The sequence below is a fragment of the Lepidochelys kempii genome, chromosome 20 (assembly GCF_965140285.1).
Source record: "Lepidochelys kempii isolate rLepKem1 chromosome 20, rLepKem1.hap1, whole genome shotgun sequence".
NCBI classification, from domain to species: domain Eukaryota; kingdom Metazoa; phylum Chordata; order Testudines; family Cheloniidae; genus Lepidochelys; species Lepidochelys kempii.
In genome coordinates this window covers 23,320,800-23,345,827 of record NC_136399.1, presented here as the reverse complement: position 1 = coordinate 23,345,827, position 25,028 = coordinate 23,320,800, and the positions used below count along the sequence as shown (strand labels likewise).

Below are 25,028 nucleotides of genomic sequence, written 5' to 3'. Positions count from 1 at the left end.
TTGGGGCCATAAGCAGTTGCTTAGTCTGCTTACGCCTAGCACCGCCATGGAGGAATGGGGGTCTAGTGGTTAGAGCAGGGAGCCAAGATTCCTGGGTTCTGAGCTCTGATTTTGCTCTACCTTACGCTGGGGGCGGGTCGGGCCGGGCAAGACAAAATATGGGGAGCCCAAAGACTGCGTGAAGCAGAACTGAGCATCGGGGTACTTGCAGCTGCTCTGGAAAAGCACCTGACTGCCTGGCCGAGGACTGGGTTTGTAGATAGTCTGAGGGCAGGGATGGGGCCAAGACCCCACGGGGGACAGCTGCTGAGGGGCATGCCTTGCCAGGGGACTAGGCCTAGGAGCAGAGAAGGAAGCCCCATGTGAATGAAGACGCTTGCCCCCATGTGCGAGCCATCTCTGCCGTGGGGAGGCAGAAATGAAATGCTTGAACCTCTCTCTTTCTCCCCCGCGCCTCCCAGTCATGGCTGGCTGAAGCAGAGAGCAGAATGCTGAGTAACCGGCCGGACAGCATCCTGAGACAGAGCCGTCACCTGGACCACGCCACCACCCTGAACAACAACGGCTCCCACGAGAAGGACAGGTGAGGAGGTGAAATGTCCTGCCTCCAGGAGCTAGAGGGAGCAGGCAGCCGTAATACCCAGGTGTGGGTGCTGCTGAATCCTCATCCGCATGTGTGGTTTGGGATCTCTGGGCCGGGTGCCGTCTGTCTCGCCAGGGAAGGATTTTTTTTCATTGAACAGAACCCAGGAGTCCTGGCTCCTTAGCTCCCTGTTCTCATCACTAGATCCTGCACCGCTCCCGGAATGGGGATTAGAATTTAGGAGTCCTGGTTGTCAGCCCGCCACCCCCTGCTCTAACCACTAGACGACACTCCTGCTTCTGAACAGCCACACTGGACTCCCTGTGGCTGGAGCTACCCCCAGAAACAATTGCTCACTCTGTGTCATTCCCCCCTCAGCCCTGATGCTACCCACTCTGACGACAGCCAAGATGCCCTGAACCAGCCAATCTACACAGAGTTTGATGAGGACTTCGAGGAGGACCTGGCCTCGCCCATCGGCACCTGTGTGGCCATGTACCAGTTTGAAGGTACTTGCCCAAGACACTTCGGAGGCAGGGTCCCAGGTTGGACTACATCTCCCATGATTCACCAGGGTCTTGCCCCTCTTTGACTGAGAAAGCAGTGCATTATGGGAGTCTTGGGCCATGGTGCATCATGGGAAATGAAGTCCCGCTTGGGAGTTGGGCCCAGAAAGGAGAATGAGGCACACCTGAACCATGACTCCCATGAGGCATCATGGCAGCATTTCCTCATAAAAAATATTCTACTTTTTGGGTAGTTTTTCAACAGAAAATGGACATTTCCATGGGAAGCTGTTACTTAACCTGAAAAATCTCATTTAGTCAAAAACCAGTTTTCTGCTGGAAATTTTTCAACCATCCTTTGCCAGTTCCCCCTCCCTCCACACCCCAGTGCCTGGTGCGCAATGAGGATAACAGTCTTACTAGTGCTGGCTGCTAACAGAGCTCCTCCTTTAGGTCAAACAGTAGGAACCTACTGAAAGGCCTTGAGTTCAAACTCCGCTTAGGGGTTGGAGCCTTCACCGCCAAGCAGGCTACATCTCCAACCCCCTGTTCGGTCCACACCCCCAGGTAGGGGTTTGGCATAAGTTCCCCTCTAACTGCTGTCCACTGGGATATTTCCTGGCTAATGGGGGACAAGGAAGGGTCACTTAGGGTCTGTGTCATTCACCCATGTCTTCCAGTGGAAACTTCCAGCCCCCAGTGGCCTATTGCTGCAGGTGTGATTCCCCCAGGGCTTCTGGGAGCTCTAACATACGGGCCCTCCCATCCCTTCACAGGGATGAGGGAGGGGAACCTAGCTGAGCTCTGAAACGAGCGATTCTTCTCACCCCGTTGCCTGGATTTCCCCCACCCCCTTCCTCCCTCCCTCTCCCCCCCCCAGGTTCCAGCGAAGGCACCATCTCCATGACGGAGGGGGAGGAGCTGAGCCTGATGGAGGAGGACAAAGGCGACGGCTGGACCCGCGTGCGGAGGAGCAAAGGCGACGAGGGCTACGTGCCGACGTCCTACCTGCGGGTCACCCTGAACTGAGCGTGGGCCTCCCCGCCCGGCTGGAGAGCGGCAGCCGGCTCGTGGAGCTGCAGGGGGGGCGGCGGGGATTGGAGCAACGCTGCTGGAGCCTGGGGGTTAGGACTCCACGGGTACAGGCTTGGGAGTGGCCCCTGGCCCTGCATAGACAAGTGGCCCTTGTGGGCAAGCAGTGGTGCCCGCTTGCAAAGCAGATCGCCTGTGAGGGGAAGGAGAACCCCCCCCCCCCCTTCTGCCCAAGCCCCAGCTCTGTGGCATTTCGCATTTCAGCACGGCCTCTCGGCTTGCGGGGGGAGGTCGCAGTGGGTGCTGGGGGGAGGGGTGGACTGGGTTTCTGGCTGCTGCCCCTGCATACTCCCATACTGTGCCCCCTCTGTCAGTTCCCTGTGAGTGAGTAACTCAACCTCCTCCTAAAAGCATTTGCTGCACCCTGCCCTCTCCCCTGCTCTTAAGCACCTGGGCTGTGAACCCCACATTTCCCCCAGGGGCGTGGCTGCAATAATCCCTGTGTCCACAAGGGGGTATGGTTCAGATTCCATCCCTCTATACTCAGTGGGGACATGGTTCCCATGCTACCCCCCACCCCCTCCTGGGTGGGGCTCATAGGAGCCTGTTATTATTTCCTCCTGTGGGGGGGGGGGGCGGCTGCATGAGGTCTTTGGGGTGAAGGGAGCTGCACTGCCTCCTGCTAGTTTAGGGCAAAGGGATCCAGGCTCAATGGGGGTGTGATGAGCAGAGCCTGTATGGAATAGCGGGGCTATGGAATAGAAAGTGCATCGATTCTTCCATGTTCATCACCCTGGCATCTGGGCGTCTTCCAGGTGCATGTTAAGCAGCATGCCGAACCTCAGTCCTGGGTCAGTTGTTGCCTTTCTGGGATTTGAACCCAGGACCTGTGGCTTCCCGCTTAGGCTGGCGCCAGCCCAGATGTTAATGGAACAGAGGTGCCAGCCGGCCGGGAGCCCCCGGGCCTGAACCTCTGGCCATTCTCTGCCAGGGGCCATGGGTGGGAGCGAGTGCCCGTTGCAGCTAATGCCACCAGCTCGAGCGTTGGCCGAGCTCCAGCCCACTTCCCCTTCCGCCGCTGGGGCCACGAAATGCACTTTATTCCCCAGACTCCAAAACTCGCCCAGCCAAGGGGGGAAAAATATGCATAAAGTGCCTGCTGCATAAATGAATCTGTCCCCTGGGGGGGATGTGGGGGGGTGATCTCGCTGGGGGGGAGCCCAGGGGTCCGCGCTGCAGCCCACCCCTTGTGTGTAATTTTTTTTAGAGGACTCTAATATATTAGCCTTTTATACAGTGACCAATTACTGCTCGTTTTAGCCTATGCCTCAGTTAACCTGTAACATAAGTGTAAATGTCCCAGTGGTCTTGGCGTCTGTTCACCCTACCGGGGGGGGGGGGGGGGCAGATCCTGTCTCCCCTCCGGTTCTGAGAAGTGGGTCTGGGGGGGGTGTCGCTGTGCTGGAGCCCGTGGCCCCCGAGCCATAGAATGTATTTCCACTGCAGCCTGGTGCCTTTTACACTTTATGTAAATAGTTGATTTCTCTCTCTCCCTTCCCCAGTGCAGTTTTTAAGAAGTTTATAAAAACAGTACAGACTCTGTGGCCTCGGTTTGTTTCGGCCGTGGGAGGGGAGCAGAGCGGTTCGTCCATATTCCAGCGCCACCTAGCCCACCCTGCTCTTAGGGAGAGGGGCGCGGCTAGTTGTGTAGGTTACCATCCTGTCTAGAAGCCCCCCAGCTGAGAGCAGGACCCCATTGTGGTGGCCCGGGGGCCAGGCATCCGGTCCTCGTCCTCACTAGGGTGAGGTCTACACCACACCCCCTCTGTCGATCTAGGGGGTGTGAAAAATCCACACCCCTGAGCAATGCCGTTATACCGACTTACCCCCTGTGTACACGGCGCTCTGTTGACGGGAGAGTTTCTCCCGGCGCCATGGCTGCTGCCTCTCGGGGCGGAGGCTTAACTACGCCGCCGGGAGCAGCTCCCCTGGCGGGAGAGGAGCGTTTTCACTCCCGCACTACAGCGATGCAGCTGTACGGCGAAGACAAACCCGGAGGGATTCTCATACAGGTGAGGACGCTCTCGTGTGGCCGAGGCAGGGTCTAGTGTTCACAGGTGCTAGCAGGTCCAGCTACAAACTACGGAGGGGCTTAAGGTTTCCCTGAGGCTATGCCCGCTCTTCCCTGGAGCTCCGCCTTGCGTCAGTGTGTTGGCTAACGAGTTAAGGGCGCTTCTTTTTTGCTCGTGTGCTGGAGAGCCTGGATGGGGATGTGGCCCGGGAAGCTTTTAAATGCTATGTAGCTAGTTGAGGCCAGCCCCAGCTTTGGAGGGTTGTTCTGGACTACCTCGGGTGAGGTAAATTACCCTGTCTGCTCATGCGATGTACAGCCCTCTTGCGGCTACCCGGCAGTAAAAATGCATCCTGGTTTTTCAGTGAGGACAGAGCTAAGGAACGATTATCCCTGTTTTTCGCTTGGGGAAACGGAGGAACAGAGGCAGTGACAACCCCCCAGCTGCGCCGTGGTGGACGGGAACACAGGTGGCCTCACAGGGTGCTAGTGGGTTTAGAGTAGGGGGAATTGGCCACCAGGACTCCTGGGTTCCATTTAGCAGGGCTAGGCCCAGGGGAGGAGGGGGACTGGGAGTCTGGACTCCTGGGTTCTATTCTCAGCTGTGGGAGGGGCATGGGCTCAAGTAGGTGTGGAGTCCTATCTTTGCCTTCCCTTGATTTTGCTGTGTGACTATCGGCCTGTCTCAGTTTCCCCGTCAGGGACGTGGTACTTTTACTTCCATTCGGAAGTTCTCAATAGTGTGTTAGAGGCAACATTTCAATTGCTAATTTCTGCTAGAGCAGAGCAGGGGGCCAGCCACCCTTGTGCTGTCTCCAGCCACCCCCCTTCTTACTCCACAGTGGATGTGGGGAAGAGAGGGGGACCCCATGAAGGGAAGAGCAGTTTAGTGGAGCTGGAGTGTGCATTGGTTTACAGAGAGCAGGGGGCTTAAATTAACACCCTCACTTGGAGTGGTATGGCTTCCCCTCAGACAAGGGCTTCGCCTGAGTTCAGAGCATCCACACAGGGCTAAGCCCCGTTGTAACTACCCTCGTTTAAATTCCCAGCTTAGGCTCTCATAGGCATAACCCTCCTGGCCAGCCGCTCCTTAGGGCATTGGATGGGCACTGCCTCAAGCTGGTTCCCCTCACATGAGCATAGACTCGGGGGGGGACACCACAGCCTGGCTTGGACTGTTCCCCTCTGTGGTGCATTGTCTGGTTTCACTTCCCCACTGCCCTCGGCTGAGGAGCGTGTTGGGGGACCGGGGTGGGGATGGGTACGCTATGGGGGTCCTAGTCTAACTCCTGGCCAGCCTATTCTAGGTCTTCACCCCTTCTGCTCCCGCTGCTGCAGAACTGGCTGCCAAACCCAGGTGTCTCCTGCTGTAACCATTAGGCAATTCTTCACCTCCGGGGCAGAGATAACAGCCTCCTTGCCACCCCCGCTCAGGGGAGCTCCCCCCATGCATTGAGGGCAGCACAAACCCGCTTCATTTCAGGGGAGAAGGGGACAGGGGCAGAGATTTTTAACTTCCTCTAAGCCTCCAGTGGTCATTCTAAGGGGGCAGGGCGTGGATTCCCCTTCAGGCTAGGGCACCCCCTGAATGGGGGTATAGGGCCCAGTGGGTGTCTACCGCCCTGCCCTGTCCTGGGAAAGACAACAGCCCTCAAGCCCCAGGCTGAGAGTTCTAGCCCCACTCCTCCTGCACCAGTCCAACTTGCCCTAGGCTGCAACTTAGCCCCCCTCTGCCAGAGCCCCGCATCGCCGCCTCTGCGTAACTGCAGCACCCCAGGGCCTGGAGCAACCCTTGCAGCCGTTACCAAAACCAGTTGGAAGGCTTTGGTTTATTACTATTGCTACAACCACCATCCCTCCCACACACGCTTTGCTGGGAGGGGGATTCCCCCCTGCTGCTTTGCTCCCTTTCACCATCTCACACCCTCCCACGCTGGCAAAGAGGCGGGGGAAGCTGCAGCTGCAGTGGCATTTTGCATTTAAAAAGCCGTGGGTGCAATGGGTCCACCAATCCTCCTCACTCCCGCAAGCTTCTGCACACGGAGCAGCCGCCTCCAGCAGCAAGGCGCGGGGCAGGGGGGGCTGGTAGAATACTGCCCGGGCGTAAGCCGCTGAAATCTCTGTACCCCCCGTCCTCTGCAGCGGTGGGGCCCGGGTGGCTTTTGGGCTCGGGCTCGTTCCCCTGCCCCCATCCTGCTACCGGCACTGGCGGCCAGGCTAGGGGAGAGATCTCCAGGCAGTGGGGCGCTGTTGCTCCTCCATCCTGTCTTGGCTCTGCAAGCCATTGTTCGTGGGCTGTGCCGTGGCGGTGGAGGAAACTCAGGGCTCCGTTTTCCTCGCTGGTTCTAGTTTCTGGGACAGCACCGTGAGGATGGCGTCGAATTTCCTGTAGCGCTCGGCCCGGTCTGCGGCCGCTCCTTTGCTGCCCCAGAATAAGCGGAGCGCGAACTCGGTTTGGAAAGCTTCGAGGAGCTCCGCCGTGGCTTGGAATCCTAGCAAGAGGAGAGAAGATACCAGGGAAGGGTTGAGAGGTGCAGGAGGGCTGGGGCTCTGGCTCATTCCTTCATGGAGGATCAGGGTTGGAAGGGACCTCAGGAGGTCATCTAGTCCAACCCCCTGCTCAAAGCAGGATCAATCCCCAATTTTTGCCCCAGATCCCTAAATGGCCCTCTCAAGGATTGAACTCACAACCCTGGGTTTAGCAGGCCAATGCTCAAACCACTGAGCTCTCCCTCCCCCCGCCCCTTCCTATGCTGTTTGTGTAATCGCAGGCCCGGGGACTAAGAACTGGCTTTATTGAAGGCGAGACCAAGCTCTACATCCAGTGGGGCTACTCAAACCATTTCCATCACAGCTGGGTTTGAGAATATTACTGTTTGGATCTGCCTCGGCCCTGCCTTGTGGGAGTTGCAGTGCAGTGGCCGCATCTCCACCACCACCTCTAGGGGCAGGGCTCCCTTGTTGGACTACATCTCCCATGATTCACTACAGCATCACTTCATGGTGCAGTAAAGCAATGGCATCATGGGAGTCCCAGGTCAGGGGGGCATCATGGGAGATGTAGTCCAGCTGGGGAATCCAGCCCAGAGACAACGGGGAGCATGAGGAGGTAACCGAACTACAACTCCGCTGAGGCTCTGGAAAACCTTCAGCCTGCCCCAAGCTGGGCTGATAGACACGGCTCCTTGCAGCCCTACCTTGGAGCTTGGCCTCTGCGGTGGCTTTGTACGCCCCGGCGCTGGTGGCGATGGAGCGGGCGGACTCCAGCGTCCGTAAGAGGAGGTCGCAGCTCTCCTCGTGGTCGTCCCAGAGCTGCTCCCCTTCCATGAGGCTGATGAGAGGCAGGAGGTGAGGGATGGCGACCTCTCCGGGGGAGGAGTTCCCTGCAGTAGGGGGACAAGGGGTCAGAGAGCCACCTCCAAGCAGGGTCACGTATCCAGCCTGTGCCTTGGAGGCCAGGCACCCAGCGGGAGCTGGGCCGGCAACCCCAGACATGCACACCGTGGCCGCTCAAGCTGGAAGAACGCTTCAGCAGCAGCTTTTTTATCTCGGGCCCTGGTCTCTGCAAGTCTAGCCACTGGGGTTGATGTATCCGGCAACCAGGCACAGAAGAGGTCTGTCCTAATCACATCCCCCCGCCCCGAAACTGCAGTGGAAGCTGCTCGGATAAATGGGCAACAGCTTCCCCCCCGCGCCCTCCCACATGATTGTAGGTGCTTCCAGCCATCACACGTCACACCTAGCGTTAGTCAGTATGGGGCCTGGGAGGGAGGGTCTAATTCTCTCCCTTCTACCTGAATGATGCTTTGCTGTTGCAGGCTGGGGCTAGAGTAAGAAGGACTGGCCATGGAGGGTGAAATGCAGCCCTGGTGTAAAGGGTGGATCCATGGCCAGCACTGAGGCTCAGTGCAGGGGATGCTGGGAGAAGAAGAAGATCGGATCCCATTTGAGACAGGAATCCTCTCCCCCGCATGGACAGAAAGAAGGGTGTCCACTCTAGCTTAGGTACTGACCTGGCACCCACCACCCTAGCAGCTGGGCACCTTGCTGTCATTAATGCATTTATCCTCACCACCCCCAGAGAGGCAGGGCTCTCATCCCCATTGTACAGATGGGGAAACTGAGGCACAGAGGGCCTATGTGATTTGTCCACCGGGCTGCTGGAGCAGAGCCGGGACTTGAAGCTAGTTTTCCCTAGTCTCAGGCCATCACTCTAACCACTGGGAAAGCCATCCTCCTGGACTGGGCCAGGACTCTGGCATAAAAGGGTATTTGTGGGGTGGGGGGGGAAGAGCAGCACATTTAGGGGACCTGTACCATTTGGCATCAGAGGTGGGGGAAGGGGGCCTGGCTTTGAGCCAGCCCAGGCTGGTGGCACACAAACCCAGGTGAGGCCATCCGTCCATACCCCCCTGCCCCAGCCTAATTCCCACCTCTCCAGGTGTCAGCCACCCCCTGCAGCCCTCTCTTCCCGGGGCGAGATTCACCCCCATGATGCTCCCACCACGGCCCCTCCTTGCCCAGGCAGATCCCTCCCCAGCTTGTTTCATCCCCTCTCAGGTCCACGGACTGGGCACCCAGCAGGCTGTGCTTCACCTTCCCCCTGGTTGAGGCGTTTCACGAAGGGCTTGAGGTCCTTCTCGAAGGCGATGGCGCTCTCGGTGTGGGTCTGCCGCAGCTTCTGCCACGTCTGATCCAGCCGCGCAACCTGCAGAGTGGTGGTGGGGGGGGGCAGGGACAGGAGTGAGACATTGGGGGGCGGGCTACGGTGGGTGCCATGCCTTGGGGCAAGCGTCGTGGACCAGACGCAGGCCGCTCGCCAGATGGATGGGAGTCCCGTTCCTTAGGGGTAGATCAAGGCCTATTGGATCCCATTACGATGGAGCGACTCAAGACTGGGCCGGGCACTGCACAGACCAGCTGACCAAGGTCGGGGCCACCTGGTGCCAGGTGTTGCTCAGGTGCTGGCTGAGATCAGGGGGGTCCCCCATGGGCTGGGTGCTGCCCAGACCCATAGGCAGTCCTTGCCCTGAACAGCTCACTGTGAACACGCACAGTGCGGGCAGGGGAAACTGAGGCCCAGAGACGAGAAGCGACTTGTCCAAGGTCACAGGTCTCCCTCGTCCATTAACACGTTACCTCCCCCTAACCCTCCCTCTCCTCCCCACTAATGGGGACCAAGACAGTTCTGCTCCCTCCCGTCTTTTTCCCCAGGGCTCCATCCAGCCACCCAAGCTCCAGGGCTCACAGCCCACCCCGTGACGAGACAATTCCATACGCCCCTCTCTATGGGCCAGCCCGAACCGTCCCCCTCTGTCGGCCTCATCAAGGCTGCCTTACAGGCTGGGGCCAGGGCCGGCCTCCATGGGGAGCAGGAGCTAAGTGTCCCCCCCGCCGCCCCCGGCTCGCCCCCCACCTGGGGCAGCTGCAGGCCCTTCATCACGGCCGACAGAGCAAACAGGTCCCCGGCCGAGCCCTTCAGCTCCACAGCCAGCTGGACGATCTTGTGCAGGGTGCCGGCTCGCTCCGCCACGCCCCCGGTGCAGCCCAGGATGTCCACCGCGATGCCCAGGGCCATGAGATGGTGCCTGGAAGGGACAGAGACACCGCAAGGGGCTGAACCCCACCGCTCGCTAGCAGGGCGGGCGGTGGGCCTGTAGCTGCTCAAGGGAGGCTGGCGTTACCTGGGGCAAGCTAAGCAGGTCTGGGCTTGGGCGTGTGTTAAAGGGGAGACCTGCAAGGGAAACATCCCCCTGCGTAACGTGGGGAGGGGCTCAGGAGGGGGAGTGCTCCTTAAAACATAGGTTAACCGCCTACGTGTAAGAAATTAATCCCCCCCCCCCTTTCCCCCTATGATCTAGATCAGCCAAGCTAAGCCCCAATGCAAACACCCTAGGGTGACAGAAGAATTCTTCCGTTGCCCTAGTTACTGCCGCTGGAGGGGGTGGCTTGGCGATGGGAAAACCCCTTCTGTCGTGCCGGGGGGGGGCACGTTGCAGCCGTAGGGCGTGTAGCGTAGACATGCTCTAAGTCCGCGCAGATCCTAATGCCCCAGCATGGTGCTATTGGGGTCTGCTGCAGTGAGTGGGGCTTTCAGGAGGGGGCGCTCTCCCCCTGGCAGCCAGTGCAGACCTCAGTACCACACTGCAGTGCTAGGAGGCGCTCTGCCATCTTTCACCGGAGGCCCCGAGCTTGTCTACACAAACATTTAGTCCCCAGCAAGCTGGGGCTGGGAACTTACCCCAGCCGGCCACGCTCTAAGATCTGGTCTCCACTACACACCTATAACTCCGGCACCCAGGGGTGGGAACTGCCCCCCACCACCAGCCCCCCGGCTGATGCCCCCTGGAAATGTGAGTTGATGCAGTCGAGTTTGAAAGCACATTCACAAGCTGGTACTGCACGTCGCACGTCACCTGGGTGCACAGGGACAGAGCGTGCAGGCCGGGAGGGTGGGGGGTGGGTCGGCTCCCACCCTAGCTTGCCGCAAACTAAATGTTCATGCAGACGAGCCCTTAAGTGCAGTCTTAACCTATTCTGTGGTCAGTAAAGGGCTTTACCCAGCCATGTCCCGGCTAAGTTTTATTCTAACTGTCCCCCGCGGCTTTCACTAGACTCCAGCTCCTCCTCCTGCCAGTGCAAATCCTGCTGAGCTGTTGCGCCACCCTCACGCCCTCACCCAGAGGCAGCCGCATTTCCACACTGCTACACCTCATCCCGCAGCCTCCGTCCCCACACCCTGCTCCCCCAGGCTGGTACCTTTCCAACAGGTCCAGGCGCAGCTGGTGCCCGTGAGGCAGGGTGATCAGCTCCAGACCCGAGCTTACCCCCATCGCTTGCTGCTGCTCCCTGGGCACCCTGGTGATCCTGCTAACCTGGTGCAAGCAACAAACAAGCGCAGGGGTGAGGGCCTGAGATCTGCCGGGACAAAGGGACCCTCCTGCCGGCGGGGGGAGCGAGGTCACTGGGTCCCCCAAGGGACAGGGCCTTTTCTTATTACACTGAGAGCCCCTGGATACTCCGATCCCCCCATTCCACATTTGCTGAGGAGCGAGCAGTACCCCCAGCCAGGCTTAAGCAGGCCCATGCAAAGACCAAGGAGGGAGGGTCCCCGTCGGTCCATAAGCCACCCCCTACTCATCTCCAGGATCGCTGGGCTGCAGGGAGTGGGGATCAGTAGGGGGCGCTCTCCCCACACAGTTATGCTAGGGGGTACTGTGCTACAAAGGAGCAGGGCGGGGGGCTCAGGAGGGGGCACTCTCCCCCCACAGGCAGTGCCGACCCCAACCCGCTATAACTATGCCGATCTCCGACTTCCTGTTCTCCAGGGCTGCTTCCCATCGGAGCTATGGGGCTCCTACCCATTCCCCTTATGGTGGGGGTGGGGACAGTTCCATAGCCCCCGAGATCCCCTACCCCCCCAAGCATTCCCCCACCCCCTCAATATTTAACCCTTTCTACCCACAGGCTGCAGCTTCACTAAGCTGGCAAGGTCTCAGCTCTGGGAAGGGCCAGTGCAATGGGCCCTCTTGGAGGGGGGAGAGTCTGAGAACCACGGGTGGGGCTGGGCATGAGAGGAGAGGAGCTCTCTATGAATTGGGCTGGAGAGGTATGAGATGGGGCCACCCGCGCAGGATAACAAGCCCCCTGAGCTTCCCCCCGGGGGAGAGCGGAGCAGCCGCCGGGCATGGCTGGGGTACAAGTGCACAGACCCCAGTGGCCAGTTTTTACCCCCAGGGTCCGACTCCATTCCCAGGGGGTCCTGGGGTCCAGGGCTGTTAGAGGCAGGGGGTAATGCCACCCACATACCCATGCCGGTCGGGTTTAGCGTCTGGGTGCTGGGTGCCACTGGCTACCATGGCGCTGGTAGCCCATGATATCCAGGCCAGTGATCCTGTCTGGCCTTAAATGCTATGGCTCTGTGGGGTCTTCCACAAAAAGGATCTCAAAACCTCACAACCAGCTCACCTCCCCGCACCCCACTGCCCTGGAGGGCACTCTCATCCCCCTCACCATACAGATGGGGGAAACTGAGGCACAGGCCATAGTTGCATAGTGAGTTGGCAAGAGAGCTGGTGCCCCCCCTAACTATTAGACCCCCAGTCCCCTCCGAGAGCTGGGGATAGAACCCAGGAGTCCTGGCTCCCAGCTCCCCCTTACCAGACAGTCCATGTAGAGGACATGCAGGGCCATGGTCCGGCAGTCATGCCGGGTGAAGAGGTCCTTGAGCCGTTTGAGGGCGCCGGGCTCCAGGGGCTTGTTGTCGGGGGGCAGGAGGAGCGAGGGGAAGCTGTGGGGCTGGAAGGAGGAGGCTGTCTCCAGTAGGGGGCGCACAAAGTCCTCCTCGTAGTGGCGTGGCCGGGGGAGCGGCACCCCCTCATCCTCGAGGAAGCCGAAGGCCGTGTCTGTGGCCCGGGCCCGGCCACGCCACTTCTCCTCGGTGTGCAGCCGAGCCACGTGGCTCCGCAGGCCGGCCGGGGCTTTGGGCACCAGCTCGCAGTAGGTGCTGGGCTGCTCCTGGGGGGCGTCGCCCACCAGCATGGAAGGGGCCCGCAGGGGCTTGGGGGGAGCCCTGGAGTGCAGCTGCCCCTCCGAGCCGCTCAGGGCTGCACCCCCCTCGGGGTCCAGGCACCGGGGGGCGGGGGGCCGCAGCACGGGGTCGCTGCCAGTGCGGAAGACGGGTGAGGGGGGCGGGAGCTTGCTCCATTCCTGGGTGCCGGCTGGAGCTTCCGGGCTGCCTGCAGAAGGAGACAGGACCATGTCAGAGCGGGGAGCGGAGCAGCCGGACACATGGTTCCCACAGAGCCTGGTTCTGATCTCAGCCAGGACTGGTGTGAATCCGGAGTCGCTCCCAAAGGGACAGGGGAGTTACACCGGCGTGAAAGCAGCGGGGTGGCAATCAGAGCGATGGTGATATGTAGCAGGGCCAGATCCCCAGCTGGCAGAAATGGGCTATCGCTCCATTGGAGTCAATGGAGAGATGCAAATTTACACCAGCTTGAGGATCTGGTTTATAAGGAGTCCGTTATTTGGTGTATTACGGTAATGCCTGGGAGCCCTTGTCATGGTCCAGAACCCTGTTGTGCTAGGAACTGTACATTATCTATTAGATGTATTATGGTAGTGTCTAGGCGCCCTGCTCGTGGACCAGGGGTGTGCTAGGCGCTGTACATTATACATAAGAACAGCCACACTGGGTCAGACCAAAGGTCAATCTATCCCAGTATCCTGTCTTCTGACAGCGGCCAATGCCAGGTGCCCCAGAGGGAATGAACAGAACAGGGAATCATCACATGATCCATCCCCTGTCGCCCATTCCCAGCTTCTGGCAAACAGAGGCTAAGGACACCATCCCTGCCCATCCCGGCTAATAGCCATTGATGGACCTACCCTCCATGAACTTATCTAGTTCTTTTTTTAACCCTGTTATAGTCTTGGCCTTCACACCATCCTCCGGCAAGGAGTTCCACAGGTTAACTGTGTGTTGTGTGAAAAAATACTTCCTTTTGTTTGTTTTAAACCTTCTGCATATTAAGGCATCTAATAGATGCATTATGGTAGCACCTAGGAGCCCCGCTAATGGACCAGGAGCGTGCTAGGCACTGTACATTATCTATTAGGTGCATTACGGAACCACCTGGGAGCATTGCACTAGGGGGCTGCACAAATCCTGTTACACCGGCGTAAATCCAGAGGAACTGCATTGAAGGTAGCAGCCAAACCATCCCCTGCCCTGTACCCCCCCAGGTGGTGAAAGGGGTTAATACCCCTCCCCCCAGTGGAGGCAGCCTTTGCCCTCCAGCCCCAGCTCCCACGCACCTGTCCGCAGGTTACTGTCTGACTGTGCCGTGTAGAGCAGGGGGCGCCGGCCCAGCTGATCCAGCCCGGTGGGCTGGCTCCCGCTCCTGTCTTTCACCCTGCAGGGAGAAGCGGCGACACTGTGAGCCCCCGGCCGCTGCAGACCCCCAAGCTGCAAAGGACCCACGCCCAGAATGAAGGGGATGCCGGAGTAATGTGCCCAGCTGTTGGATCGGGGATCCTGCCCTCCGTGCCAGGGCTGGGCTGCTTCATGGAACGTGATCATTCGTGGGGAAGCCAGTTTGGAGCCCGAGTCACTCGTGTGAGTCATGCACGGCACCAGGGACCGGCCTTTCAGACCCAGCCCACAGCGCGGGGGGCAGTTTGGCAGACACAGGGTTAATAATGAGGGCAGCCCCTATCCCCCTGGGTTCGGAAAGCACTTAGCAAGGAATTTAGCATCACAACCCATCTCCAGGTGAGAAGATCAGAAGACCCACTTCACTGATGGGAAAACTGAGGCAAGGAAAGGGGAACGGGCTTCCCCCGAGGTCACATTGTGACTCTATGGTACAGCGGGAATAGAATCCAGGAGTCCTGACTCCGAGTCCTCCCTGTTCAAACCCACAACCCCCCCCACTCCCCTCCCAGGGCTGGGAACCGAACCCAGGCGTCCTGACTCCCTGCCCTTCCCTGGCTCTAACCACTAGACCCCACCTCCCTCCTGGAATTGAGCGGAGAACCCAGGAGTCCGGACTCCCAGCCCCAGCTCTAACCAGCGCCATTTCCCATCCCAGCGCTCACCGGAGCAGGTTCCCCTCTGTCGGCATCTCCCCAGCGGTGAGTCTGTGGCGGCCGAGTCTCTGGGCAGGAGCCGCGTCCCCCTCGGCCGGCTCCTGCTCGTCCAGACGGGGCTGGCCGGTGGCCCCGTAGCGCTCTTGCAGCCAGCGCAGCGGCACGTCCCGGTTGAGGGGCCGAGAGACCACGGCGCCCGAGGTCTCTGAGATGGGCTTGCAGTTGCCCACGTAGAAGCGCACCAGGGCCGGCACGTTGTCAAACTGGTCCTGCTCGAACTGGAAGAGGGTGCGGGAGTAGCCCTGGCGAGGGCGCAGCACCACCCGGATGATCTTGAAGTGCAGGGTCTCGCCCCGCCAGCGGCAGGACAGCACATAGTCCCCCTGGCTGGAGCCTGAGTCCCGGATCAGGAAATCCCCGTCCTCCCCCAGCAGGGACTCGGCCTCCTGGGGAGACAAGGGCTGTTCATTGGCGGGGATGGCAGGCAGCGGGACTAGTGGTTAGAGCGGGGGGGGCTGGGAGACAGGACTCCTGGGTTCCTTTTCTGGCTCTGGGAGGGGAGCGGGGTCTAGTGGTTAGAGCGGGGGCAGGGAGACAGGACTCCTGGGTTTCATTCCTGGCTCTGGGAGGGGAGTGGAGTCTAGTGGTTAGAGCGGGGGCAGGGAGACAGGACTCCTGGGTTCCTTTTCTGGCTCTGGGAGGGGAGCGGGGTCTAGTGTTTAGAGCAGGGGCTGGGAGACAGGACTCCTGGGTTCCTTTTCTGGCTCTGGGAGGGGAGTGGGGTCTAGTGGTTAGAGCAGGGGCTGGGAGACAGGACTCCTGGGTTTCATTCCTGGCTCTGGGAGGGGAGCGGGGTCTAGTGGTTAGAGCAGGGGCTGGGAGACAGGACTCCTGGGTTCCTTTTCTGGCTCTGGGAGGGGAGCGGGGTCTAGTGTTTAGAGCAGGGGCTGGGAGACAGGACTCCTGGGTTCCTTTTCTGGCTCTGGGAGGGGAGTGGGGTCTAGTGGTTAGAGCGGGGGGGTGCTGGGAGTCATGACTCCTGCTTTCCATTTCTGGCTCTGGGAGGGGAGTGGGGTCTAGTGGTTAGAGCGGGGGGGAGAGGGGGCTGGGAGTCAGGACTCCTGGGATCCATCCCTGGCTCTGTCACTGACTTTCTGTGTGACCTTGGCCAAGTCACTTCCCCTCCCTGCACTTCTGGGTCCCCCTCCGTAAACCAGGGATACCGAGCCTCCTGGGCTGGTGGGACTGAGCTCCATGGGATCTATGCCCCAGCCAGGGCAATGGGGCCTGACCTCAGCTGGGGCCTCTGGGCACTACCATAATACGCCTAATAGATCGGAATCGTGGGTACCTCCCGTGGCAGGCAGCCGTGGTACCACGCGTGGCTCCGCAGCTCCTCCGTGCTGAGCTTCAGCTCTTCCTCCAGCTCCTTCCTGAGCTTCTCCTTGGCCAACTCCATGGTCACCTCTGCGTAGGCCTCCTGGGCGGCAAAGGGTCACAGGTCAGCAGCAACATCTTCCTCCCAGCAACTGGTTTAGTGCCCCCCTCTCCCCGCCCCCCGGACTCTGACCTCCCGTCCCGTCCCCCCCAGACCCACGCAGCCTGATCTCTCCCAGCCTCTGACCTCAGGACAGGGCAGTGTCATAGAATCACAGACTATCCGGGTTGGAAGGGACCACAGGAGGTCATCGAGTCCCACCCCCTGCATGTCCATACCCCCGTTGAGATCAGAGCCCCGCTGTGCCGGACACTGCAGACAACGAGAAATAGACAAAATGGTAAAATGCAGGATACCAATCCTTCCTCTCGCTGTGTCTCTTTAGTCTGTGAGCTCTTCAGGGCAGAGACGCTCTTCAGGGCTGAGCAGCACCCGGCATGGCCGGGGCACCCCCAATCTCAACTGGGGCCTGCACAGCACCCAGCCCGATGGCAGGGGGAGCCTCTAGACCAGGCGTTCTCAACTTTTTCCTTTGTGAGGCCTCCCCAACATGCTATAAAAACTCCACGCCGCCCCCCGCCCCCCATGCCACAGTAACTGATTTCCTGAGAACCACGGCTCTAGAACCTACTGTCAGATCACCACTAAGGTTGCGGTTGGCGCCCGGGATGGCTGTGCAAAGAGGGGGAAGATGAGGGGAAGACGATAAGACGGGGGGAGTGGAAAGAGCAAAGTGCCAAAAGCAGCCATGGCATGTAACCCTCTCCGATCCCTTTACCCAGCGAGGAGCCTGGCTGTTCACCCGGCCCCGGAGGAGTCTAGTCCTCAGGATCAGATCCTCCTGTCCCAACGGTGGCTCCTCCGGACTGCCTGCTCGGGGCGGTTCCTTCCGGTTCACGCAGCTCCTTGCCTAGGCAGGTTATCAGACGCCGAGCACACCTTGGGATGCTTGGGCTCTGAGTCAGCGGCACTGGGAGCCCGCCAGCAGCCCGTGACCCTGGCAGGCCGGAAGAGTTCCAGCCCAGCGAGCGGGCCCCGTGGTGCAGCTCCAACCGGCTGGCGTGCAAGAGCTCTCAGCACAGGGGACAGGGCCGTTCGATACAAGTCTGCGCTCCTGCTTATGGAGGAGAGGGAGAGGGCACTGCAGGAGCTGGGGGTTTGCCCTGCAGCCAGCGTGCGCCCCACAAGGTCACTGCACCCTGGTTGCGTGTGTGCCTCAGTTTCCCCTCCTCCTTCACCGTGGTGGCACTCAGAGACCATGGCAACTGGGAACAGAATGCAGGAGTCCTACTCCCCAGCCCGCCTGGCGCTCCCCTTCCAGAGCTAGGACTCCTGGGTTCTAATTCAGTCTCCCCACCGACGACTACACCCCACTGCCCTCCCAGAGCCTGGTTAATTCATCTTACTGAACAGAAAACAGTCACCTTCAGCCCTTGGATCCAGGATCCCCACGTCCGTCTAGTCCTTTCCTAGGGCTTCGGTCACCCTCGGATCAGGACCCCCTGCTACCCTTGCTGCTGGACTCCTGCTCCTGCTGTGACTTCCCCCAGCCCCCACAAGCACCCCGTCTCCTCCACCCACCCCGGACTCCCAGCCTCTTCTACTTACAGAGACCCCCAATAAGTCACATGACTCTTCACAGCTGTGGTCCCTCCAGTTAGGGGCTGCACCTTGGGGCTCCCAGTCCCTGCTGGGAGGGGCTGGGACTGGAGTGGCCTTGAGCACCTCCCACAGCCAGCGCTCCTGCCCCGCTCCCCACAGCACCCCCTGCTGGGAGAGACTGGGACTGGAGTAGCCAGGAGCTCCCACGACAGCCAGCGCTCCTGCCCCGCTCTCCACAGCACCCCCTGCTGGGAGAGGCCAGGGCTGGGGGTAGCCAGGAGCTCCCACGACAGCCAGCGCTCCTGCCCCGCTCCCCACAGCACCCCCTGCTGGGAGAGGCCAGGGCTGGGGTAGCCAGGAGCTCCCACGACAGCCAGCGCTCCTGCCCCGCTCCCCACAGCGCCCCCTGCTGGGAGAGGCCAGGGCTGGGGTAGCCAGGAGCTCCCACGACAGCCAGCGCTCCTGCCCCGCTCCCCACAGCACCCCCTGCTGGGAGAGGCCAGGGCTGGGGTAGCCAGGAGCTCCCACGACAGCCAGCGCTCCTGCCCCGCTCCCCACAGCACCCCCTGCTGGGAGAGGCCAGGGCTGGGGTAGCCAGGAGCTCCCACGACAGCCAGCGCTCCTGCCCCGCTCCCCACAGCGCCCCCTGCTGGGAGAGGCCAGGGCTGGGGTAGCCTACATTTCCTACCGTGGTACTTCTACAACAGAGGCAGCAGAGGGATCCCAAACTCGGTGGGTCACTGAGGCTCACCCAGCCCCTTTGGCCCCAAACACCGTCCTTCCCTGTGGCCTGGGTGCGTCTCCACGACGGGCACCCTAGAGCAGTGGTTCTCAACTCGGGGGGCTGCGAGCCGGTTTCAGCAGGGCCCGCCAAAACAAACCAGAGCGGGGCCGGCGTTCAACTGGCTGGGGCCCAGGGCAGGAAGCCCAAGCCCGAGCCCCACCACCTGGGGCTGAAGCCGAAGCCCGAGCAACTTAGCGTCACGGGGGCTCCCCTGTGGGGCGTGGGGCCCCGGGCAATTGCCCTGCTTGCTACCCTCTGACCTCCGCCCTGGCTTTTAATCTACCGGATATGCAGAAAAACCCTTGTGACGCAGGTGGGCCGTGGAATTTGTATAGCATGGGGCAGGGGGAGAGGGGAAGGGGGCTCGGAAAGAAAAAGCTTGAGAACCCCTGTCTAGACTTAGCGCATCTCTGCACCCGCAGGTACCACAACCAAGCCGGACGGACGCTCTGCCCCCTTTAGACGACATCAGACAGCCGCCAACTGGGATTCTGGACTGAAGCCTCCTCGCAGGGGACTAGGCGCCCGCAAAGCCTGCTTGCCTCGAATGCAATTAACAAGGACAGGCCCATCCGGCACAAGGATGCTGCTGGGCGAAAGAGGAGCGATTGCCGTTTAACCCGCTTCCTCGGCCCAACAAGCTAGAGGCCCAAAATGATCAGGGCATGGGGACATGCCCAGATGACCCCGGCAGGTAATCCACGCTCCGTGCTGCAGAAGGTGGCAAATCCCGTCACTTCCCAGGTCCCTGCCAATCCAGGGCAGGGGGGGGGAATTCCTGCCTGACCTCAGATCTGGCCATCAGTTTGACCCTGAGCAGGTGAGCAAGACCCACCAGCCAGACATCTCTGGACCTCCTCAGAGCACCGGTCCCCGTGGTGTCCCATCTCCAGCTGTGGGGTGCTGCAGCATGGGCCCCCCGCCCCAGCTCTGGCATCAGAAAAGCTCTACCTCCAGACCTGATCCCACTCAGTGGGCATTCTGCAGCTGATGGCAACAGGTCTAGGATCAGGCCCTGAGTGTGGGCAGCGGTCCGTTCTCTTGACTCCCAGCCCCATGCATTAGCTACCCGACCGTCCACACCACTCACACATGGGACTGGGAGGGAGCATTTTCCCACATGGGCACAAACATGTGGCACAATGGCCTGCAATTTAGGACCCCACAGTCCTAATTTGGACCTCAGGCTGTCCCTGGAGACCTAAAGGATGGTGACTCATCCCCCTGGGCCGCCATCCTGCAGATGCCAGGATGCTCTGCCCCCCCTGAATCTTGACACCGGGTTCCCACAGGAGGGACACAAGCCCATATGGAACAGGGCTCAGACCCACCCCTTCATTCAACACAGGTGCTGCTGAGCTGCCAAGGGTGGGCACCAGCTGCTACAGACCTGCGCTGGAATCAGAGAGGAAAAGGCTCCAAGAGGAATGATGTTCCAATAATTTGGGCCCTAGCCTAGGACTTGGGAGACCCACGTTCTAATCCCTGCTCTGCCACAGACTCCCAGGGTGACCTTCGGCAAGTCACGTAGCCTCTCTGAGCCTCAGTTTCCCCATTTGTACAATGGGGGTACCAGCAGTGTCCTGCCTCAGATGAAGAGTTGGGAGGATAAATATATTAAAGCTGGTGAAGGGCTTTGAGATCTGCTTGTGAAAAGCACCGTGTTAGAGCTCTGATTATATCCCCTGCTCAGCCAGCCAGCCCTCTGCTTTTTTCCTTTGATCTTTGCAGCAGAGCTCCCAAGACAAAATTCCTGCCAAGGTCAGGGACAGGCCCCCGTCTACAGAAGGGCTGAGCCCCCTACACCAGAGCCAGCCAGTGCAGCTTCCCAGCTCTGTAAATCACAAGCCCAGATCTGACATGACCTCCCCCGTGGCTAATTCCCCCTCACTGTTAAAAATGTGATTCTTATTTGCAGCATGAATTTGTCTGGCCTCAGCTTCCAGCCGCTGCATCTCTTCCTGCTAAATGTCAGAGCTGCCTAGCATAGGTGCTTCTAAGCTGTGATCAAGTCACCTCTTAACCGAAACAAATCAGGCTGCTTAATTCTCTCAGAGTCAGGCCAGTTTGAAAAAAGAAAAGGAGGACTTGTGGCACCTTAGAGACTAACCAATTTATTTGAGCATAAGCTTTCGTGAGCTACAGCTCACTTCATCGGATGCATACTCCTTTTCTTTTTGCGAATACAGACTAACACGGCTGTTACTCTGAGGCCGGTTTGAATCACTCTGATCAAGGGATACAAGAATCTACGACGTACAGGCAACTCCGGGGCCTCACGTGAGGGGATGCCCAGTCTGACGGGGCACCCAACCCGCTAGGACCATTCACCACTGGGTCTCCACCCTCCAGGGCTCACGCCAACCCCCCGCAGAGATGCTTCCTCCTAAAAGGGGATGAGATTCAGATCAAAAGCCCCCTGGGAAGAAACTGAATGGCAGTCAAGTGAGATGAAAGAAGGGGCGGCTCCCAAGCTCTTGGGCCCAGACCCGGAGCCCTGGTGTCTTCATCAGCAAAGAATTAAAGAGACAGATAAAAAATCACAGGGAGATGATGACACATGCTGGGTCCTGATCTTTATCCGTGGGGCAGACCAAATAAGCAGCTACGCCAGGTGCGTGCACCAGCCAAGCTCCACTGAGAATGGGGAGACGCAGGGTCGGGCTCTGGCCTCGGCTAGGGTGGTGTAAATCCAGAGTCACTTCAGTGACATCCCCGGATTGACACTATTGTCTGGATCTAATGCAACAGGGACCGGGGGGGCGGGGGGGCTGGAGGGGATACCAGGCTGGCTGTGACAGCTCAGACCAATGGGCCCATCAAGGGTGAGGCAATACTGAGCTAGATGGGTCCATGGAGCTGATCCAGGGTGGGGCGGGCAGGATACTGAGCTAGATGGTCCCATTGGCCTGACCTGGCACCATGGGGTGGGGAGGGAGGAGGTGGGATACCGGGCTAGATGGGCCCATTGGCCTGATCCTGCAGGACAGTCCCTGAGTCCTGGCCCCTGAACTCCATGGCACTAGGTGAGCGGCAATGCAGGGGCCTGGTGATGCTGTAGTTTTCCTGGCTCTCATCACCCTTCTAATCCCCCAGCGCAGCCCCACTAGACGGGAGCTGCACGCCTGGCTCAGGACATGGAAACCCTGGCCCTGTGGCTCCATCCCTGGGAATCCAAACACAAAGGGCTGGGCGGCCACACAATGGGGAGGAAATCCTCCACCCTGGCGTGCTTCCCCCCCCCCCCCCCGGCCATTGCAGGCCCGGTTTGCTGGAACAGCACCAGTGCTGAGGCAGGCTCAGGGATTGGATCCTCCTCCCACACTCCCTGGGGAACTCAGCCGGTGTAAATCAGCCACGACTTCAAAGGAGCAGAGCCAGTTTACACCAGCCGGGGATCTGGCCCCATCAACTCCCGCGGAGCAACGCCCATCTACCCGGGGCCCAAAAGGAAAACTGGCAAAGGGAACGGACACCAACGACTGGACGACCGCCGGGGAAGGAAGCCGGTCACCCGAAATAAGTGACGTGACGTGTATTTGTTCCGATCAGCCACGGCCCACCACCACCAGTGAAGCCTGTGGGACTCACCCCTGCCAGGGCTCCGTGGGCACCGCGGGCCACCTGACCGCAGCATAGGCAGGACACATGCTGGCCACGTGCTGATTTCAGATACCCCAGGGTAAATCCAGGGTCCCCCTCCGACTGCCACGGGGTCGGGGCTGAACCAGCCCCTACACCCCCCAATTGTCTTGCCCGCAGACAGATCATCACGCAGCCAAAGCCCCTTTTCCAAGGGCTAGATAAGGGGGGTTGTGCTTTTAAGCCAGCTGTAGGGTGTGTGTGTGTGTTTGTGTGTGTGTTGGGGGGTAACCAACAAACAAAGGGTGTTGGGGTGTGGGCAGGGTATGCAGGGGATTTAGGGAGAGCTCCAGTCTCTCTGGGGAAACAGTCTGAAAAACGGCGATGGGGAACAGAGAGAAGATTCCCCCTAGGCTCCGAGGGGTGGGGGAGAAGGTCTTTGCTAACATACTCCCCGCAAACAAATCTCCTCCCACCCCTGTAACTGGGTACCCCATCAGGGCAGGAGCCAGTGGGAACGTCTCCCATGTCACTGCCAGGGCAGGGGTCCCCAGAGTAGATTCCCCCCTCCCAGATCCTGGCCACCTCTTATTGGGCTGCACCCCCTCCAGATCTCCCCTCAAGGCCCTGGATAGCTGCCCCCCATCCTGGCTACCTCCTATAGGGTAGGGCTCCCCCCGCCAGATCTCACCTCCAGGACACCCCCGCCATCTGGATCTCCTCCTATGGGCAAGGTCCCCTCCCCCCGCACCTCACCTCCCGGGCAGTCCCCCACCCCGATCTGGCTCCTTTCCTTTCCTATAGGGCAGGGCACCCACCCAGATTTCACCTCCAGGATACCCCCCCCCGATTCTAGCCGCTCCCCCAAACAGAAGCAACGGGTCCCCTGCAGCCCCCCCCGCAGGGCTCCCCCTTCCTGGCCACCCCCAGCCAGGGCAGGCGCAGGGGTGGGTGTCCAATGTCTCTCCCGTACCTGAGCGGTTGGGGCGCAGCGCTGCGCTTGGGGGTCCCGTGCGCGGCTCCGGCTCCCTCCAGCCCCGGCAGGTCCCCGCCAGCCCCGGGCTCGCCGCTCTCCCCATTCCGCACATTCCAGCGCCCGGCAGCGGCTCCGCCCAGGGCCCGGACCCACCCCCGGGAGCAGCGGAGCCCGGGAGCAGGCAGGGGCGCCGGAGCCGGGGGGGGGGGGGGTTGCGAGCCTGTGGGTGTGGGCGGGGCTGCGTGCAACGGTGAGGGGCTGTGGGGGTGACGATGTGAGGTGGGAAACGCTTGTGAGTCTGGGAGTGAGGTGGAGTGTACCCCTGTGGCTGTGAGTTGGGTTGTGTGTTCTGGGTGTGACAGTGGGTGTGAGTTTGAATGTATCTGTGTGACTGTGAGTTGGGTTGTGTGTTCTGGGTGTGGGTTTGAGTGTATCCCTGTGAGTTGGGTTGTGTGTTCTGGGTGTGAGTTTGAGTGTATCCCTGTGAGTTGGGTTGTGTGTTCTGGGTGTGAGTTTGAGTGTATCTCTGGGACTGTGAGTTTGTGTTGCTGAGTCTGGTGTATTATGGGTGTGTTAGTGGGTGTGAGTCTGAATGTATCTGTGTGACTGTGAGTTGGGTTGTGTGTTCTGGGTGTGAGTTTGAGTGTATCCCTGTGAGTTGGGTTGTGTGTTCTGGGTGTGGGTTTGAGTGTATCTCTGGGACTGTGAGTCCGTGTTGCTGAGTCTGGTGTATTATGGGTGTGTTAGTGGGTGTGAGTCTGAATGTATCTGTGTGACTGTGAGTTGGGTTGTGTGTTCTGGGTGTGGGTTTGAGTGTATCCCTGTGAGTTGGGTTGTGTGTTCTGGGTGTGAGTTTGAGTGTATCTCTGGGACTGTGAGTCCATGTTGCTGAGTCTGGTGTATTATGGGTGTGTTAGTGGGTGTGAGTCTGAATGTATCTGTGTGACTGTGAGTTGGGTTGTGTGTTCTGGGTGTGGGTTTGAGTGTATCCCTGTGAGTTGGGTTGTGTGTTCTGGGTGTGAGTTTGAGTGTATCCCTGTGAGTTGGGTTGTGTGTTCTGGGTGTGAGTTTGAGTGTATCTCTGGGACTGTGAGTTTGTGTTGCTGAGTCTGGTGTATTATGGGTGTGTTAGTGGGTGTGAGTCTGAATGTATCTGTGTGACTGAGTTGGTGAGTCGGGTTGTGTATTCTGGGGGTGATAGTGGGTGTAAGTTTGAGAGCATCTCTGTGACTGTGAGAAAGTGAGTCTGGTTGTGTGTTTTGGGTGTGATTGGAGTGTATGTGACTGAGTTTGTGCGTTGCTGAGTTGGATTGTGTATTCTGGGTGTGTTAGTGAGTGTGAGATTGAATGTATCTGTGTGATGGTGAGTTGGGTTTTGTGTTTTGGATGTGATATGGGTGTGAGTTTGAGTGTGTCTCTGACTGAGATGGTGAGTCTGGTTGTGTGTTTTGGGTGTGAGTTTGAAGAGTATGAGTGTGAGCTGGTATGTCTGCGAGTCTGACTGATCTCTGGGTGTACATTGGTGTAATGGCACGTTCGCGTCCTCAGGTAGGCTTGTGGGTGTCAGCTGGGTTGTCTTTGTGAGTCTGTGTTTCGAGTGTGCCTGGGTGCTAGTGTGTTTGTGTAGCCTTGAAGGTGTGAGAAGTGTGTTTGGGAGCCTGCGTGATTATGAGTTATTGTGAGTCCGATTGTGGAGGGGCAGCTGGTGTGGGTGTGATGGGGGGTGAGGGTGTAAGCAGAGCCATGGCGAGGGTTGCTGTTTGTGCGGTAGATGTGACCACTCCCCTGTGGCACAGCGCCCCCTGCCACCAGGCTATGGGATTGGGATCGGAACTGATTCAGAGGGGAGAGCGCCCCCTAC

General features: G+C 59.6%; 2 protein-coding genes and 1 long non-coding RNA gene across 9 annotated transcripts in view; 2 read left to right on the top strand and 1 right to left on the bottom strand.

The window, feature by feature from the left end:
* TRIP10 (thyroid hormone receptor interactor 10) overlaps positions 1 to 3,721 on the top strand; it is a 72,307-nt gene extending 68,586 nt beyond the window's left edge. For all 4 annotated transcript variants that reach the window (XM_073319010.2, XM_073319007.2, XM_073319009.2 and 1 more), the window contains 3 exons: positions 462 to 583; positions 962 to 1,092; positions 1,970 to 3,721. In XM_073319010.2, coding sequence (XP_073175111.1) covers positions 462 to 583; positions 962 to 1,092; positions 1,970 to 2,118 — 402 coding nt within the window. In that variant the 3' untranslated portion in view covers positions 2,119 to 3,721. The remainder of the gene's footprint in view (positions 1 to 461; positions 584 to 961; positions 1,093 to 1,969) is intronic.
* On the bottom strand, positions 3,435 to 23,361 carry SH2D3A (SH2 domain containing 3A). 4 transcript variants are annotated; one of them, XM_073319002.2, is made up of 11 exons: positions 23,165 to 23,361; positions 16,410 to 16,535; positions 16,137 to 16,265; positions 14,795 to 15,231; positions 14,012 to 14,109; positions 12,353 to 12,930; positions 10,952 to 11,067; positions 9,609 to 9,808; positions 8,789 to 8,900; positions 7,390 to 7,575; positions 3,435 to 6,684 (listed from the first exon to the last, which is right to left on the bottom strand). In XM_073319002.2, the coding sequence occupies exons 2-11, from the start codon at positions 16,497 to 16,499 to the stop codon at positions 6,210 to 6,212; spliced, it is 2,421 nt and encodes an 806-aa protein (XP_073175103.2). In that variant the 5' UTR covers positions 16,500 to 16,535; positions 23,165 to 23,361; the 3' UTR covers positions 3,435 to 6,209. The 4 variants fall into 4 exon arrangements, with proteins under 4 accessions (XP_073175103.2, XP_073175104.2, XP_073175105.2 ...); XM_073319005.2 differs by having other exon boundaries at positions 6,418 to 6,684; positions 9,609 to 9,780; XM_073319003.2 differs by lacking the exon at positions 16,410 to 16,535 and having other exon boundaries at positions 3,436 to 6,684.
* Positions 11,848 to 21,221, top strand: LOC140900957 (uncharacterized). Its single transcript, XR_012155754.2, has 3 exons — positions 11,848 to 14,312; positions 19,032 to 19,303; positions 19,958 to 21,221. It is a non-coding gene; the product is annotated as an uncharacterized LOC140900957 (long non-coding RNA).
* Positions 23,362 to 25,028: the final 1,667 nt, after the last annotated feature.

Excerpts from the sequence above, each read along its gene's own strand:
- SH2D3A (XM_073319002.2), bottom strand. The coding sequence starts at position 16,499 with ATGGACATGCAGGGGGTGGGACTCGATGACCTCCTGTGGTCCCTTCCA. Across the intron at positions 16,266-16,409 it reads TGACACTGCCCTGTCCTGAG|GAGGCCTACGCAGAGGTGAC; the intron begins GTCAGAGGCTGG and ends TTTGCCGCCCAG. Across the intron at positions 15,232-16,136 it reads ACGGCTGCCTGCCACGGGAG|GAGGCCGAGTCCCTGCTGGG; the intron begins GTACCCACGATT and ends TTGTCTCCCCAG.